Below are 15714 nucleotides of genomic sequence, written 5' to 3'. Positions count from 1 at the left end.
TTTACAGAACACAGGAGCCTGTTTACAAGGAGCAGTACTTTGAGCAGGTATTGGATCACTTCAACTTCGAATCGTATGGCAATAAGACCTTCCTACAGAGATACCTCACAACAGGTACGCCCCTTACAAACCGGGGCTCAGACAGAGCCATGTTTCATCTCCAGAACGTGTTTACTGTTAACCGATTCTAAAAGAGTTTGCAGATCCGGGCACGTGTGGGCCCGTCTGTAAGTGATTTTTGGAAATATGGTGAAACTTTCAGAGAAATTTCATTGGCCTGTTGCTTTTCCGGAATGATGCATTAAATATACTTCCAAATTTCCCTGTAGTAGGAATACAGGGAGTGGTATTCCACATTGGCTCTACTGTTCCTCAGCATAGTAAACCATTTAATGGAATTAAATTAAAGATGGAAGAGACCTACTAGTTCATCCCCTGAGTCCCAGTTTCAAATATCTTAAGTGATCTGGCTTCTATTATTACTTCCCTTGAAAGATTATTCCACAGTTAAATAAATCTCACTACTGTGTTGTTGTTTTCATTTTTTTGAAACTTGGGGGATGCTTCTGGATCCCTGTAAATCATTTCCTTTTTTCCTCAAGGTTTACATCCATCAAATACTTGTCGACAATTAGGGCTATGATAGTTAGCAGTTAATTTAATCAAGCAATACAGATTTAGCTCTTCTAATCTTTCCTAACAAATCAGTTTGGAGTTCCTTCACAATCTCCTCTCTGTATTCCTCCAATTTGTCATTTGTTCTGTTAATGAGGTGTGCAGAGCTGAATGCAGTGGCCAAAATGTGGCCGCCCCAGAGCCATGGAGTGACCAGCTATGTGAGGCATGAACTGGCCTTTGTTGCTTTGCTGCTGTATTACTATTTTTGATAACTTCTAAGGCACCTATTGCAGGTGCAGCTTGGTGCTTTGAATACAGTAGAGAAAACAAATGGTTAAACATGTCCTGGAAAGTCAGGAGGCTCAAAGTCTGCACTGCTGAGGGGGTTAAGTTCCAAAGGTGTTTGTGTGTGTGTGTGGGGGGGGGGTTTCTTTGACTGAAAAAGCCCTGCTGCCAAACATGTAGGGCCAAACTGTGCTCTGTTCTCCTTATGTAAATCCGTAATCAAACCCCCGGAGTTCTGCTGTATTTTACACTAGGTATAACTGACAGCAGAATCTGTTCTTGTGTATTCAAACTTTACTGTCTCGCAGTTCATCTTAACCACCAAGATCAGGTAAAGAACGGAGATGATGCTTCAAGTAACTGTTTTCCAAGCTGTTCAGAGCTTTAAAGTTTCAAACATTTTGAACTGCGTAGTGCAGTGAAAAAAGCCAGCAAACTTGTCTCTTGTCTCAGATTGATACTCAACAGTATATGTTGTGACTCAGCTAGAGGTGAGTCCTCTTCTGTGAGTCCTTCAGAGAAACAAGGTGCTCTTCAAGTACTGAATGATTAAATAAATTGAAAGATTTGAATAATCATAGAAAACACTGCTTTGAATTTTAATGCAAAACAAGTTTTGTAGGGGGAAAAGATCTCTTTATAGGAGAAGGAATGAAGGCCTGTTAGGAGGAATTTGAAGGTGTGTGGAGATCCAGGTGTTTGGGGTTTTTTTTTTTGGTTGGTTTTTTTTGGGGGGGAGAGGGGAAGCTATGATCAAACAGTCAACAGCTCCCATTTATAATCTTACTGTGGGGGGGGGGGGGGAGAGGGAGGTTGAGACCACCCATAGTTTCTGCTTCCCTCTTCTCCCCCATGAAATGCCTGCTGCAACAGTTTTGTATCCTACGCTCCCTTGGACTCATCTAGTTTGTTGCATGGTTGGTTGTTTAAATCACTGAATGAAACACTTATTTTAAATTAATTGTTACACTTATTTGATCCTAGTGTCATGTCAGGCCAAACCCTGTAAACTGGAACTAAATCATATTTGTAAAACAAATGAAACATCAGCATTGTGGTTCTGTTAGTTGCAAAATATCGGGGGGCTGGGGGGAGTGGTTTTGGGTGTCTCCCCCCATTCCCACCCACACACTTTCCTTTTGTGCATTGTGGGCCTTTTGTGATAGTAAGGATTTGAAACAACTAATGACAACTGGCTGCCAGAACTTATTTCACAAGTAAGTCAGCTGACTCTCATGAGATTAGCTGGGAGTTGTCCAAAGTTTCAGTTTAAAAATAAACATTTAAAAAAAACCCCACACTTAGATTGGCTATGAGACCAAATCATTCTGGTTCTTCAGAGAATTGCTAGTCACTTTTAGTGATCTTTCCAGTATGGCATATTTGATTATAGTTCCACTTCGTGGTAATTTATCTCTTCTCTATTTCCCTGCTGATTACCCATGCATGTCATGAAAACAGAAGATACCCCTTTGCAAATGGACCAGTACCCCATACCTGAGTCAGTGATTTCACAACCAATTTATAAATACTTTATTGTTATCTGGTTTATAAATACAAACCTCACTATTATAAATAGTGGTGTCTCCCAGGGATCTGTACCAGGACCAGTGCTGTTCAACATATTCATAAATGATCTGGAAAAAGGGAGCGAACAGTGAGGTTGCAAAATTTGCAGATGATACAAAATTACTTAAAATGGTTAAGTCCAAAGCAGACTGTGAAGAGTTACCCAGGGATCTCACAAAACTGGATGACTGGTCAACAAAATGGTAGATGAAATTCAGTGTTGATAAACGCAAAGCAGTGCACATTAGAAAACATAACCCCAACCATCCATACAAAATGATGGGATCTAAATGATTTGTTACCACTCAAGAAAGAGATCTTGACATCGTCGTGGATAGTTCTCTGAAAACGTGCTCAAATGCAGCAGCAGTCAAAAAAAATAACAAAATGTTAGGAACCATTAGGAGAGGGATAGATAATAAGACTCTATATGTCCATGGAACGCCCACACCTGGAATACTGCATGCAGTTCTGGTCTCCCCATCTCAAAAAGGGTATACTTGAATTGGAAAAGGTACAGAGAAAGGCAACAAAAATATTGAAGGATATAGAACAGCATCCGTATTAGGAGAGATTTAAAAGATTTTGACTTTTCAGCTTGCAAAAGAAACTACTAAGGGGAGATACCATAGAGGAATATAAAATCATGAATGGTGTAGAGAAAGTGAATAAGGAAATGTTATTTACTCCTTCATATAACACAAAAAGCATGTCTGTATTTCTCAGTGTGTCATATCATCATGAGTTAGTCTCCTTTCAAAGAACAATTCAGCCCTATTATACAGTCCTCACTCATACAAAACTCCCCATTAACTTCGCTGAGGGACAATCCTATAATACTTTACCAGGCACTTTTTGTTTTCTCCAATGTGCTTCTAATGACTGTCTTTTATAGCTAAATTCTGGAAGAAGGGAGTTGGGCCCATCTTCTTTTATACTGGGAATGAAGGAGACGTTTGGGAATTTGCTCAGAATTCCGGCTTCATCCTTGAGCTGGCAGAACAGCAGAATGCGCTAGTAATTTTTGCTGAGCATGTGAGTATTTTATTAACTTTTTTCCCCATATTTTTATCTCCATCGGGTATTACCAGCAGCAACCCCCTACAGTCCCCGGATAATTAGGTGCAAATCCCTTACTCTGAAATTGCTGTGCACCTCCCAGGGACAGTCTAGACATAGTAGTGACTCTCCCCTACGGAGCCACGTACTCTAAATTATTTATTATGCCCATCAGCGGTGCAGTATAAATAATAGTTCACTCCGCAAAACCTAGGCTGTATTGTGCTTTAGAATGGTGCTTTTGTAATCGATTTTCTCTAGCTCTAAACATCAATAAATTCACAGCTGGAGAAGGGTGTGTGGTGGGGGGTCTGCATTATTGTGCCGAACTTGAGGACTGTTGAGTCACATTCTGCCCTGATTTACCACCCACGTAAGCTCTCTGTAGTCTGGGGAGCTGTGTGAAGTCAAAGGTCTATGAATGAGGTAAGGGTTCAACGTTCATCACTCATTCAACCCTTGGTGTTTTGAGTTGTTGGCCTCTCTGCTAAGATGGCCAACAAGGGGGCCAGCTAATACCTGCTGTTTTAGGTTGTCATGTGACTGCCTGTCTGTTACGAAGAGAACAGACCACCGGGGAATTTTAAATTGGCCACCAAACAGCTGTAGGATGGCATTGACTTTCAGCTTCTGCTGACCCAGGCAGGCTTGAACATGATGACCTAGGAGGAGAGGAGATATGATGTGGCGGGTCCAACACCTCTTTATGCCTCGTTTTCTTTCAGAGGTATTATGGGACATCTCTTCCATTTGGGAAACTGTCAATGCAGCGGGAAAATATTGGCCTGCTCACTGTGGAACAAGCCCTTGCTGACTATGCGGTGCTCATTACAGAGCTTAAAAAGCAGTATGGTGCCAGGGACTGCCCAGTCATTGCCTTCGGAGGCAGGTAAATGCTCTCAGGTCTCTCCAGGTACTTATCTTCCTTCTCTACATTGTTCCGTAATTGGTGTGGTGCTGTCCTTATAGGCTTCCCCTTCCAGTAGAAATGTACGCTTTCCCAGGATTCCTTGCTCTCTCACTTCAATTTTCTTTGCACTGAAGCATGATGGGTACTTGCATGTGGTAGGATATAACTCTGGATGCTACTCCTTCCCCTAGTTGCTTCAGTTTGTTTCCTAGCACTGATTCCTGATATTTGCTCTCTGTTTAAAATGTGTGCTGTCTGGATGAGGGCCATAAAGTCTCAACCCAGCAGCCTTCAGTCCCCTCCCAGGACATGAGGTCTAAAATAGGAGACCATGCTGAGCAATCAGTTCCTGATCTCTTCCCAACAAGGCTGCTTAAGATAAGGAGATCATTCAGACAATGTTGATGCCTGCTTTAATGGAATAGGTAATTCATCTCAGGTATTTAGGGCTGCAACTCCAAAAGGCAGCTTGTCACAGTCAGTCCTGGCTTCTAGTCACTTTAAATAGGCACCATGAACTGGCAATCTCTAAGCAGTGTCAGTGAATGAACTAGTTCCAGGTTCTGTGCCTGTCCCTGAGCTGACCAAGAGCGCTGGACCACCCCGCCCCAAGAACTTCAGGAGACAGGGATGCTTAATGTAAACTGTAATAAAACATTTTATACTGGGAAGGCAGGAAACTGGTAATGAGATAAAGAGCTTTTGACCAGTAAGTCTCCAGTTCACATTCAGCCCAGGCACCTGGTGACTGGAAAGATTTTATTAATGTGTTGCACTTCAGTAGCATGTGTGAAGGGAATCATTGGTGTGAGTTAGTTTCCGTACTGCAAACACATCACAGTGGTTGGTAGGCTCAGTAGAGAGGCGAAGGACTGATGGCATTATGGAGACTGAATTCTCCACTTGACTTTGGAGGGGATCTTGATGATGCACTTTGGCTGGGCCACATGCGGGAATCTTGTGCTGCTGCTGTTCTGTGGGTAAAGAGAGGACTTCAGTCTCCAGGGTATGAACGGAGCTGCCTGCGGATTTGGGAAAGGTCAGCAAGTACATGCTGGGGATACACCCCAAACATAATTGACCCGTTTTAAGTGTGTGTGTGTGTGTGATATCTTTTAGATGCCCTCACACCCAAGCTGCCTGCTCCTCTCAACCTCAGTGATGAGTTTAGATTTGTGTTAATGCTTTTTGGAAAGGAGAGGACCAGATAGCTGCTTTTTTAAAATGTAAGATGAGATTCTCATTTAGAGTCCAGGCTCACTGGGTTGGGCGAGGCCAGAACTGCAGGCTCCACAGTGCCCAAATTACTGAACAAGTTTTGCTTTAAATCACATGTGTTGAGTGAAGTAACCCTTCTCTCTCTCTCTCTCCTCCCCTCCCCTCCCCCCCCTCAGTTACGGAGGAGTGTTGAGTGCTTACATGAGAATGAAATATCCTAACATTGTGGCTGGAGCACTAGCTGCCAGTGCTCCTCTGTTGGCTGTGGCTGGGATTGGAGACCCCAACCAGTTCTTTCAAGCTGTCACTGCAGTAAGTGGAAGCTCCATTGAAGGAACAGAAGCTGGCTTGTCTCCAAGTGACAGTATCTTTCCAAACTGCCATCTCCTCGTGACAGAGTGTTGGGCTGAGTGAGTAGCTGGAATGGGGACCTCTAAGGAAAACCAGCTGCTGCAGGATGTCACGCCCTTCCCTGTGTCAGTACTGAACCAGCAGGCCAGCATGGGGTAGAGGATGCTGTGTAAATGGAGATCTCCTGGATGGGTAGCAAAACTGAGCTCTGACCCCCCCCCCATTGTCATTAAAGATACATTATCCCAATATTAGTGTTCTGGCCAAATTCCACCCTGGTAAATCCCCCTTGTAATCACAACTGGATATGCCTGGCTAAATACCCCTTGTAATCACAATAGCTATTCTTCATTTCCTGTCCTAAACTGTTGTTTCACTGTGCATGCAATACTGCATGGCATCTGCTTAACCCCAGAGGTAGCTGCATTTCAGTAGTGGGCAAAGTGACTCCCAGTGCACTGGAAAAGTTTGTAAAGCACTTTGGATCAATTTGAGTGAAAGGCCCTGTAAACACAAGATGACTATTGCTTACACACTTGCAGGGTGATAAAGAGACTTTTGAATTATTATTTGGAACTATTTTAACGTCATTGGAATTATGTTATAAGGTCCCCTTGGGCTGCAGGTTAGGGCTAGGGGTGACTTGCCAGCTGATAATCTGAGAACATGGAACACTGTGCTCGTGAAAAGTCCCAGGCTGATGACTGAAGGCTGAAATCCTGAGTGAATCCACAGAACAGCTATAGCACAAGCAGCAGCTGGCCTGGCCATCTGCCTCAGGCCCACCTTGCTGCTACAAGGGCAGAGGAGGTGTTCAGTCTCCAGATCTGTCCAACTGATGGCTTCTCTGAGGAGAATGCACACAAGGAGCAGTGCTGATGCTCATACACCAAGAACTCAACAGTGGCCAGTAGCTTGGTTCACATAAGCCGTTGAGCAAGAGGTGGTCACATGCAGGGTAGGATATGAGCCAGTGCTGCAGGTGAAGGTTCCTGTGGATGGGGTGCACTCACCTGTCGTGAGCACCTCCTGTTGGCTGACTGTGATCCTGCACTCTCCCTTTTCCTGTCATCTTCAGTAGGTGGTTACCCTTGTCAGGCAGGTCCTTCAGTGGCTCAGCCCTCTGTCCAAGTCACACACAGTCAATATGCATGAACGTAACAAAGGTCCAACAAGGACTGTTGTTGTGCCCTTGTTGGTGTCTTTAGACCTGTCTCTGGGCTCAGTTCTCAGCTCCTTCTGGGCTAGCTTTAAGACCTGCCCTGCCCTGTTGTAGAGCACTGCTCCCAGGGCTTTCTCCCTGGAGACTTTATCCACAGCAATTCTCAGTGCCTCAGCTCTCCAGCCAAGTCACTCCTTAAGTTCAGTCCCCTTCCAGGGGGTGGTAACCAAAAGTGCATCGGTTGCCACTAGCCCCCATCCATTCCTCCGCACCCTGCTAGGGGTCCCACTCCACTTTTTTTGCAAAACTATGCATTTGTCCAGTTTGCTCTTGCCAACTGATGATCAATTGGCAAGAGCAAGTGGGATAAATGCCCGGTTTTGTCAAAAAAATCAGGACAGGGCCTAAAAAAGGGATTGTCCCAGCCAAAATGGGACATATGGTCACCCTACAGCCCAGGGACCCTATAAACACCAGAAACCTACTGCTTCCCTTAATAGTTGCTGCTGCATTCCCTGAGCTGCTTCCCAGTTGGTCACGTTCACCTGTTGCCTTCGAGTTATAGTCCTTGGGTTGCTTGCGTCTGTTCCCTGCTTGAGCAGGGTCTCCCCAAGCCACCGTGGCTGGAGAGTCCCTCTGTCTTATCTCTTATAGCCCCAGCCAGGAACTGACCTGCTCTGGGGTCCTGCAGCTCTTTTTATCTGAGCTTGATGAGCTCTGATAGGTTATAGGGAAGCAGCCATTCTAGGCAGGCCTGGAGGACCCACCTTTACTGCTCCTTTCCTGGGGGGAGGGGGTGGTAGGACTGCCTGCAGCATGGGGCCTCAAAGGGCCTGATACCAGAGCCCTGCAGCAGGACTGGGATCCTGTGGATCCCACATGACCCACTGCCATAATAGCTGGAGCAGGTAAAATGTATTTTGTTGTAGGTGGGATCGGGTGGGCAAAAAAAAACCAGACGGTGGTAATTTGCAGGAAAACAACTACATCTCTCATCGGCTTGTCATAAATAGAACTTCAGCAATGTAAAGCAAGTTTTTCTTTTTTTAAAAAATAAAGGTTTTAATACTTAAATTTAAGAGACAGAAAGAGATTTGATGTCTGTTCTAACAGGAGTTAAAGTATTTTTGACATGGTTCAAGCAAGATTTGTTTTATTCTTTTAGTGGTAAAAATAGTATCCCAAGTGTCTCACACACACTCATATTAACTGACTTTTTTTGTTTTTTGTAGCATGAGGGAGTCTGTCTCTTGCAGGATTTGCAGGATTGAAGGTTTTTGTGGGTGGGAGTGGGATAAAAATGCAAGAAACAACGCAGGAGCAGGTGGGAGTGGATATTGCAGGGCGGGACAGGAGCACGATTTAAAAAAAATAGTCCCGCGCAGGGCTCTACCTGGTACACCTGTCACTGTTCGTATCCTAATTCCAGTCCCATGTGACTGTGATTAATAAAGTCTCAGAAGGGCAGCCTGCAGAACTCCTCCCTCCTCTTTGATGCAACTTAAAATGAATTTGCTTCTGAAGTAGAGGAGGGAAATTCATTCCTCTTGGCCACTGAGCAGCAAAGCTCTCCCTGAAATCCTGACACATTTACCATGTCATTGCTCCTTCCAATCTGGTATCCTGCCTCTGTCTTTGCCATCAAAGGAAGCTAAAAAGAGCCTGCTTATTTCCCCAATACTCTTAGAAAGATAGGAGGGAACTTGCAGGCTGTTCTCTTATGTCCCAAGGTAGGAGACTGGATTCTGTCAATCTTAGCTTGCAAAGCAACAGATAATACTTGTGAGGATTAACTGTCCAGCGCTGCTTGGAAATATCACTGTGTTTGACTTGGTGACCTGCTGCAGCATGGAGTTCCACAGGCTGATGTGAATGAACATTTCCACATCTTGGCCCTAAATTAACTGCTTGTTAATCTAAACAATAGTGCCTTTTGAGCTTGCACACTCTTGTTCTGAAAACTTTATTTAGATTTGGTGGCTTAGAGCTCAGAGAGATCTGTGGAAAATCTTAAGGAAAGGGAATGTCTTGTGTGAAGATGAACTGAAATGCTCTTTAGGTGAACAAATAAAAAGTCTCATTTAAGATCCTAAATTGTTAAGGGAATACAGGATGTTATGCCTTAAAAATATGCTTTTGAAAACAAAATATTTGAAACCATTTCTTCTTAATCACCAGCCTGGCCCAGCTCTGAGAATTCTTCTGTGTTTGAAGTTAATTCTTCCCTAATGCAGTGTAAGACACGTAGCTCCCTGCTCTGCTTTAGGTATTAATGATACCATTAATTATTGCACAAACCTGAAACTGAATTTTTGCTGGGTCTTTTACATTTAAAAAAAACCTCTTTCCATTGACTCCCAAAATGTGTGCCTCTGTAGTGTTAAGACTGTGTGTTAAGATCCTAAGCAGTCCCTTTGTGTATTTTTTTTTAAAGTGCTTCCTTTCACCTTTAAGGAATCTTCATAGCAGCAGTGTGTGCACGGAAGGCAATTCATGGTTCAGTTGCTGACCTTGGTGAGAGAATGCACCTGTGTTGCTAATATTCCTAAAGGCAAACATTTCATGATTCATTCACAGTAGTTTTCTTCCTCTCATTCATTTTGCATGAGTTAGACTGCGTTTACTTGGAGTGAAATGCCTTCTGTTGAAGGCTCTCCAAAGCACTTTCTAAACACTAAGCCTCATAACACACGGAGGAGATGGGGCAAGTCAGATCCATTTTAAAGATGGGCTGAGTGTAGCACCGAAGGTAGTGGCCGTGTTTTTAAATGCATGTGTATTTTTTTCACAAGGCTGAGTTAAATGTGCAAACTGCCTGTCTTATACCTGTGGGCTTTTGTGTGTGCAATTCAGGTATACCCAAGTGCACACTTCCAATAGCCTTGCACAAGTCATTTAGTACCAAGCTTATCAGGTGACCTGGAGAGGTGATAATAGAAACTAGGGCCCTGATTCTTGCTTACTTTTTTCCTAGTGTAGACATCATCTGTGGCTACTTCCTACCATTCTGGTAGGATAAAAGAGTCTTAAAATGTGTTGTTAGTAACAATAATCCCTAGCTCTTATATCTTCTTCATCAGTAGATCTCAAAGCACTTTACAAATAAATTAAGTATCATTATTTTCATTTTACAAATGATAAAGGGAAACTGAGGCACAGAGAAGGGAAGTGAGTTGCCCAAAGTTATCCAGCAGATCACTGGCAGAGCCAGGAATAGAAGCCAGGTTTTCTGAGTCCCAATCTAGTACTCTATCCAATAGCCAATGCTGCCTCCCAAAACATAATTTACTCTTACTTTTAAGGCCCCTTTGCACTGGCAGAATGCTTCCAAGTGGCCTTAGTGTAAATTAGAATCAAGGCCTTTGAGCTCTGTGACCGTGACCCGTTCCCTAGCTGCTGAGTGTGTCTCCTCCTGTCACTTAACACTGAGAGGAGAAGTTATATCTGACTTTTTCTAGCAGAGAGATGGCAGAAAACAAACTGGCTGCCATTCTGTTTGGATAAGATGGAATTGCAGCTTACTGCACCTGGGGGAATGGGCGGGGGATCCTTTGGAAGAGAGGACAGAGGTTGTATCAGCACCATCTATAAGAGTGTACATATGACTTGCCGAAGTGGCTTGCAGTCTGTTAGCCCTGTTGGTGGCTCATAGTGCCTTCTGCCATGGCTGGCTGCTCAAGAAGACAGGGGCTGCTCCCCTTGGATACAGACCTCAGAGCTGTTATCTATCCATGTTTGTGTAACATCCTGATTTGGCTGCTGTAATTTCTCTCTCGCTTTCATCATTTTAGGATTTTCAGAGCTATAGCCCAGCTTGTGTCAAGGCCGTGAGCAAAGCCTTCCAGGAAATCAGTGACCTCTACTTGCGTGGAGGTAAGATGAGCTTGACTGCCCACGGCATAGTGCTTCCGAACAGCAGGCAGGAGCCATCTCCAAGGTCCTCTCTGATTGAGAGAGTTGCAGTTTTTAAGCCGATTTAGTTAAACCAGTGCAAACCCCTGTGCAGACCCTTATTTAGGGTTAAGAGCGGCTTATTTTGGTTTACAGTAAAAGACTTCAGCTAGATTGAAATGAGACCCTCTTAAACTGAAATAAACATGTCCTCACAGACGTTTGCACTGGTTTAACCAAACCAATTTAAAATCACACCTTTGGTTAGATGGGTGTAACTTCCTCATGGAGACAAGGCCTCAGGGTTTTTTGTTTTATGTATATTCATGTGATGCACAAGCCAATGAGGTGCATTGTGTGCAAGCTGATGGTGATGTCAACAACTGTCTGATGATCCCAAGCAGCCTCCTGGTGGAACCTTATCAAACATTGTTTTTCTCATCCTTCCTTCTTACTTCTCACTCCCTCATTTCTTGTTTGCTTGGTCGCTATTCTAACTCCTTTCCTCTGACGTAAAGACGGCATGTGCTGGGACCACTAATGCAACCATTGCTGCTAATTGTGGCCCAGCCAGAGAGGGCACTGTGTGATGCAGTCTCCAGCTTGCCTCGTCGCAGCTAACCTAGGGTGTCTGCAACAGGGATCCTATTCAGAGCCAGCTCTCCTGACTTTAGCAGGCCTCTCTAGATGATCTTTGCGTTTTAAGGTGTATCTGAGCTGTAGTGACGCTGTGGGCCCCAGATTTATTCTCACTCAGTGACTCTCACAGCTCCCAAATGGAAAAAGATGCTTTTCCCCACTAACTATCAAATTCAACCCCAGATCTGACCATACAGCTGGGCTTTTTCTGCCTCTGCTTCTCAGCAGAGGCAGCACCAAGCCGCATTCCCCCAGGGCTATGCTGGCTTTGCAGAGCTAATGGGAGTGAAAACAACTCTGGGAGCAAACTAACGAGTCCGCCCCTCCTGCTGCAGGGAATCCGTAATCCTCATTAGCTTCCAGTGGGAGTTGTATCCTGCTGGGGAGAGACTAGGCTCCAGGAGTGGAAAGGAGTAGCGGCTTGTCTACACTTAAAACGCTACAGTGGCACAGCGACGTTACTGGAGTGCTTCAGTGTTGACCCTACCTATGCTAATAGGAGGGATTCTCCCGGCGGCATGGATCAGCACCCCTCCGCCCCCCAGCCCGAAGTAGCTAGGTCAGCGGAAGAATGCAGGGTTATTACACAGTGGGGGATATTTGCACCTGAATACCCAAGCTTGTGTAAGTTAATATGTAGTATTACAAACCCTGTTCTTGTTTTCATAGCTTCATATTACTCCTGACTAGCCAGCCACGCGGAATTAATGAAACGTGGCACGGCTCTATGATATCAGTTTACACTCTTTGGCGCGTATGTATCATGTTTCTTTGCCTCTGCAGCTTACGATATAATCAGCAGTGAAATGTCCACTTGCAAGAGGGTTTCTAGCAAGGAAGATGTCTACCAGCTGTTTGAGTTTGCTCGAAGTGCCTTCACCATGATGGCTATGATGGACTATCCTTACAAAACAGACTTCATGGGTCACTTCCCTGCTTACCCAGTCAAGGTGAGTGCCAGGGTGCTGGAGGGATCAAGAAGAGCTTTTACACCTTCTTGAGACCATGAATATCATCTTGTGTGTTCTTTTCTTTTTGTCCTGCCACTAAATATATCTGAAACCAATTGCTCTGAAATGGATGGCTGCGGTCAGCCTCAGCCAAACTGCTTTCACTCAAATTACACACAATACAAGCACATTGACCTAAACTTTCAAAAGTATCTCATCACTTTAGGAACCTCTGTTTTTTGATTGTCCAACTCGAGATACCTTTAAAGGGTTCTGATTCTCAGAGGGCAAGTGACTTGGACTTCCTAACAATCAAGCTCCATTTAAGATGTCTCAGGTCAGCCCTCAGCCCCACCACCTTGAGGAACCCAGAATCACTTGTTGCCAGGTCATAGACTATATAGGGTGGCACAGTGGAAGCAAGAACAGGATTTGTTCCCCAGAGTTTATATTTTTGAACATTTCCTGACAACTAATTCTTTTGACCTTTGTCCTGTGGTAATTCTTCCTCTCTCCATTCGCCCAGGGAAAACGTGCTCTGGAGAGCCAGGCTGTGACTTGCGGATATCCCTTCTAGCATAATACACTGTTTTGTTGACACTAGAATAAGAATATAATAGAATACCTAGCGCTTTTCATCGTTAGAGCTTCAAGCAGTTTACAAAGGAGGTCAGTATCAGCATCCCCATTATACAGATGGGAAAACTGAGGCACAGAGGGGAAGTAACTTGTCCAAGGTCACCCAGTAGCAGAGCCAGGAACTGAACACAGGTATCCTAAGGTCCAGTCCAGTGCCTGATCCACACCGTCTCACTAAATAGCCCAACGGATTGGGACCACGGTACGGAGCTCTCCAGTCACCCCTCCCAATCCAGTAGCGTCCTGGTGGTTTTTAGGTGGCCTAGGGCAAATAGTATTGATGGTCTTCATTCAGTTTCTGGTGTGTGGCTTGTAGTGCTCTTGGGCCACGATGCTACAGTACAGAACTTCACCCAAGTTCCTAACTGCTCCACTTGGCTGTTTTGCTAAGGAGCTCATGAATGAGCCACGAAGACTGACCTTCGCCATCCTCTCCACTAGGGGGTCCTCCTCAGGCAGGTGAGGCACCATGCCGGAAGGTGTGGAGAAGCATGTGTTGCTGGGGCCCATGTTGGACTTAGGGCGACGACTGATAAAACCCTAGGCCAAGATTTTTCACAAGCAACTAGTGATTTTGGGGGGGCCCAATTTGAGACTCCTTAGAGAAGTCTGGTTTTCAGAGGCCGAGTGGTTGGCCCTCTGACCATCAGCTCCTTTGAAGGTGTCTCAAGTTGGGCCCCTAGAATCAATAGTCATTCTTGAAAATCTTGGCCTCCTCCTCTAGGCTATTGGCCTAGCATCTTCTGTGATCCAAACTCTGCTAACCACTGGCATACGAAAGGGCTGTAACTGACATTGATTCCCCTGTAACTTTTTCTGCTGTCAGAACCTACTGCAGCCCTTCAGCATAGTGGCTCCAGGGTGAACTGCTTATTTCCTGACCAGTTCCTCCAACCCACTCTATAATTAGAGGACAAAACTGTTCCATTGTCCCCTTACAAAGCAGCTAAACAGCTAAAATGCCTGAGAGAAAGAAGATCTAGAGGACCTTGAAAACTGGAGAAATAGAAATGGGATGAAATTTAATAGTGCAAAGTTGTGCACTGAGGGAATAAAAGAATTTTTGCTATCAGCTGGGGACATATCTGTTGGAAGCAACAGAGGAGGAGAAAGATCTGGGTGTATTGGTTGATCACAGGATGACTATTAGCTGCCTGTGGGATGTAGCCATGAAAAAGGTTAATGCAATCCCAGGATGCATCAGGCAAGGTATTTCCAGTAGAGATAGGGAAGTGTTATTGCCATTATACAAGGCACTGGTGAGACCTCATGTGGAATACTGTGTGCAGTTCTGGTCTCCTATGTTTAAGAAGGATGAATTCAAACCGGAACAGGAACAGAGGATGATCGGAAGAATGGAAAACCTTCCTTACAAAAGGAGACTCAAGGAGCTTGGTTTCTTTAGCCTAACCAAATGAAGATTGAGAGGAGATATAATTGCTCTCTATAAATACATCAGAGAGAGAAATCCAAGGGAGGGAAAGGAGTTATTTAAATTAAGGGCCAGTGTAGACACAGAACATATAAACTGGCCATCAACAAGTTCAGGCTTGAAATTAGACAAAGGTTCTAACCATCAGAGAAGTAAAGTTCTGGAACAACCTCCCAAGGGGAGCAGTGGGGCAAAAAACCTAACTGGGTTCAAGACTGAGCTAAATAAGTTGATGGAGGAGAAGGTCTGATGAGATTGCCTACAATGGCATGTGGTCCACCTGTGACTGCTAGTAGCAAATATGTCCAACTGCTGGAGATGGGGCACTAGATGGGAAGGGCTCTGAGTTATTCACAGAATTCTTTCCCAGGTGTCTGGCTGGGGGTCTTGCCAACATGCTCAGGGTCAACTGATCACCATATTTTGGGTTGGGAAGGAACTTTCACCCAGATGAGATTGGCAGAGACCCTGGGGGGTTTTCACCTTCCTCTGCAGTGAGGGCACAGGTCACTTGTTGGTTTAAACTAGAGTAAATGGTGGCATCTCTATAACTTGAGATCTTTAAGTCCCCTAATGTCTGGCTGAGTTACTGTTTATTGCTGAAGCGGGTGAGTGAGGTTCTGTGGCCTGCGATGTGCAGGAGGTCAGACTAGATGATCACGATGGTCCCTTCTGGCCTTAAAGTCTGAGTGGAGAGTCTTTCCTCTTTCCTTTTTTTTTTTTTTTGGAAGCTTCCAGGATAATCTTTGTGAAACTGAGACCTCCAAACTAACTTCTAATTGCTTGTCATTTAAAACATCTATCTGGAAACTGACCAAAGTGTGTGTGTGTCCCTTATCCAGGTTGGCTGTGACCAGATTCTTGCACACCAGGACTATATTAAAGGACTGGCAGCTCTTATCGGTGAGTTAGTTTTATCAGCTTTGTCATATTTGAAACTCTCCCTCAGAAGCACTTGCGAATGCGGAGTTATCCCATATTGTTTTAGGGG

At 44.6% G+C, this 15714-nt stretch overlaps 1 protein-coding gene across 2 annotated transcripts in view; it reads left to right on the top strand.

The window, feature by feature from the left end:
* Positions 1–15714, top strand: part of DPP7 (dipeptidyl peptidase 7) — a 30808-nt gene that overhangs the window by 563 nt on the left and 14531 nt on the right. For both annotated transcript variants that reach the window (XM_084649788.1, XM_084649787.1), the window contains exons 2-8: positions 1–114; positions 3368–3507; positions 4257–4420; positions 5836–5971; positions 10964–11045; positions 12486–12652; positions 15566–15626. In XM_084649788.1, coding sequence (XP_084505914.1) covers positions 1–114; positions 3368–3507; positions 4257–4420; positions 5836–5971; positions 10964–11045; positions 12486–12652; positions 15566–15626 — 864 coding nt within the window. The remainder of the gene's footprint in view (positions 115–3367; positions 3508–4256; positions 4421–5835; positions 5972–10963; positions 11046–12485; positions 12653–15565; positions 15627–15714) is intronic.

Source organism: Lepidochelys olivacea (assembly GCF_965140295.1).
Source record: "Lepidochelys olivacea isolate rLepOli2 genome assembly, chromosome: 16".
In the NCBI taxonomy this organism is placed as follows: Eukaryota; Metazoa; Chordata; order Testudines; family Cheloniidae; genus Lepidochelys; species Lepidochelys olivacea.
This window is presented reverse-complemented; position numbering and strand designations above follow the sequence as displayed.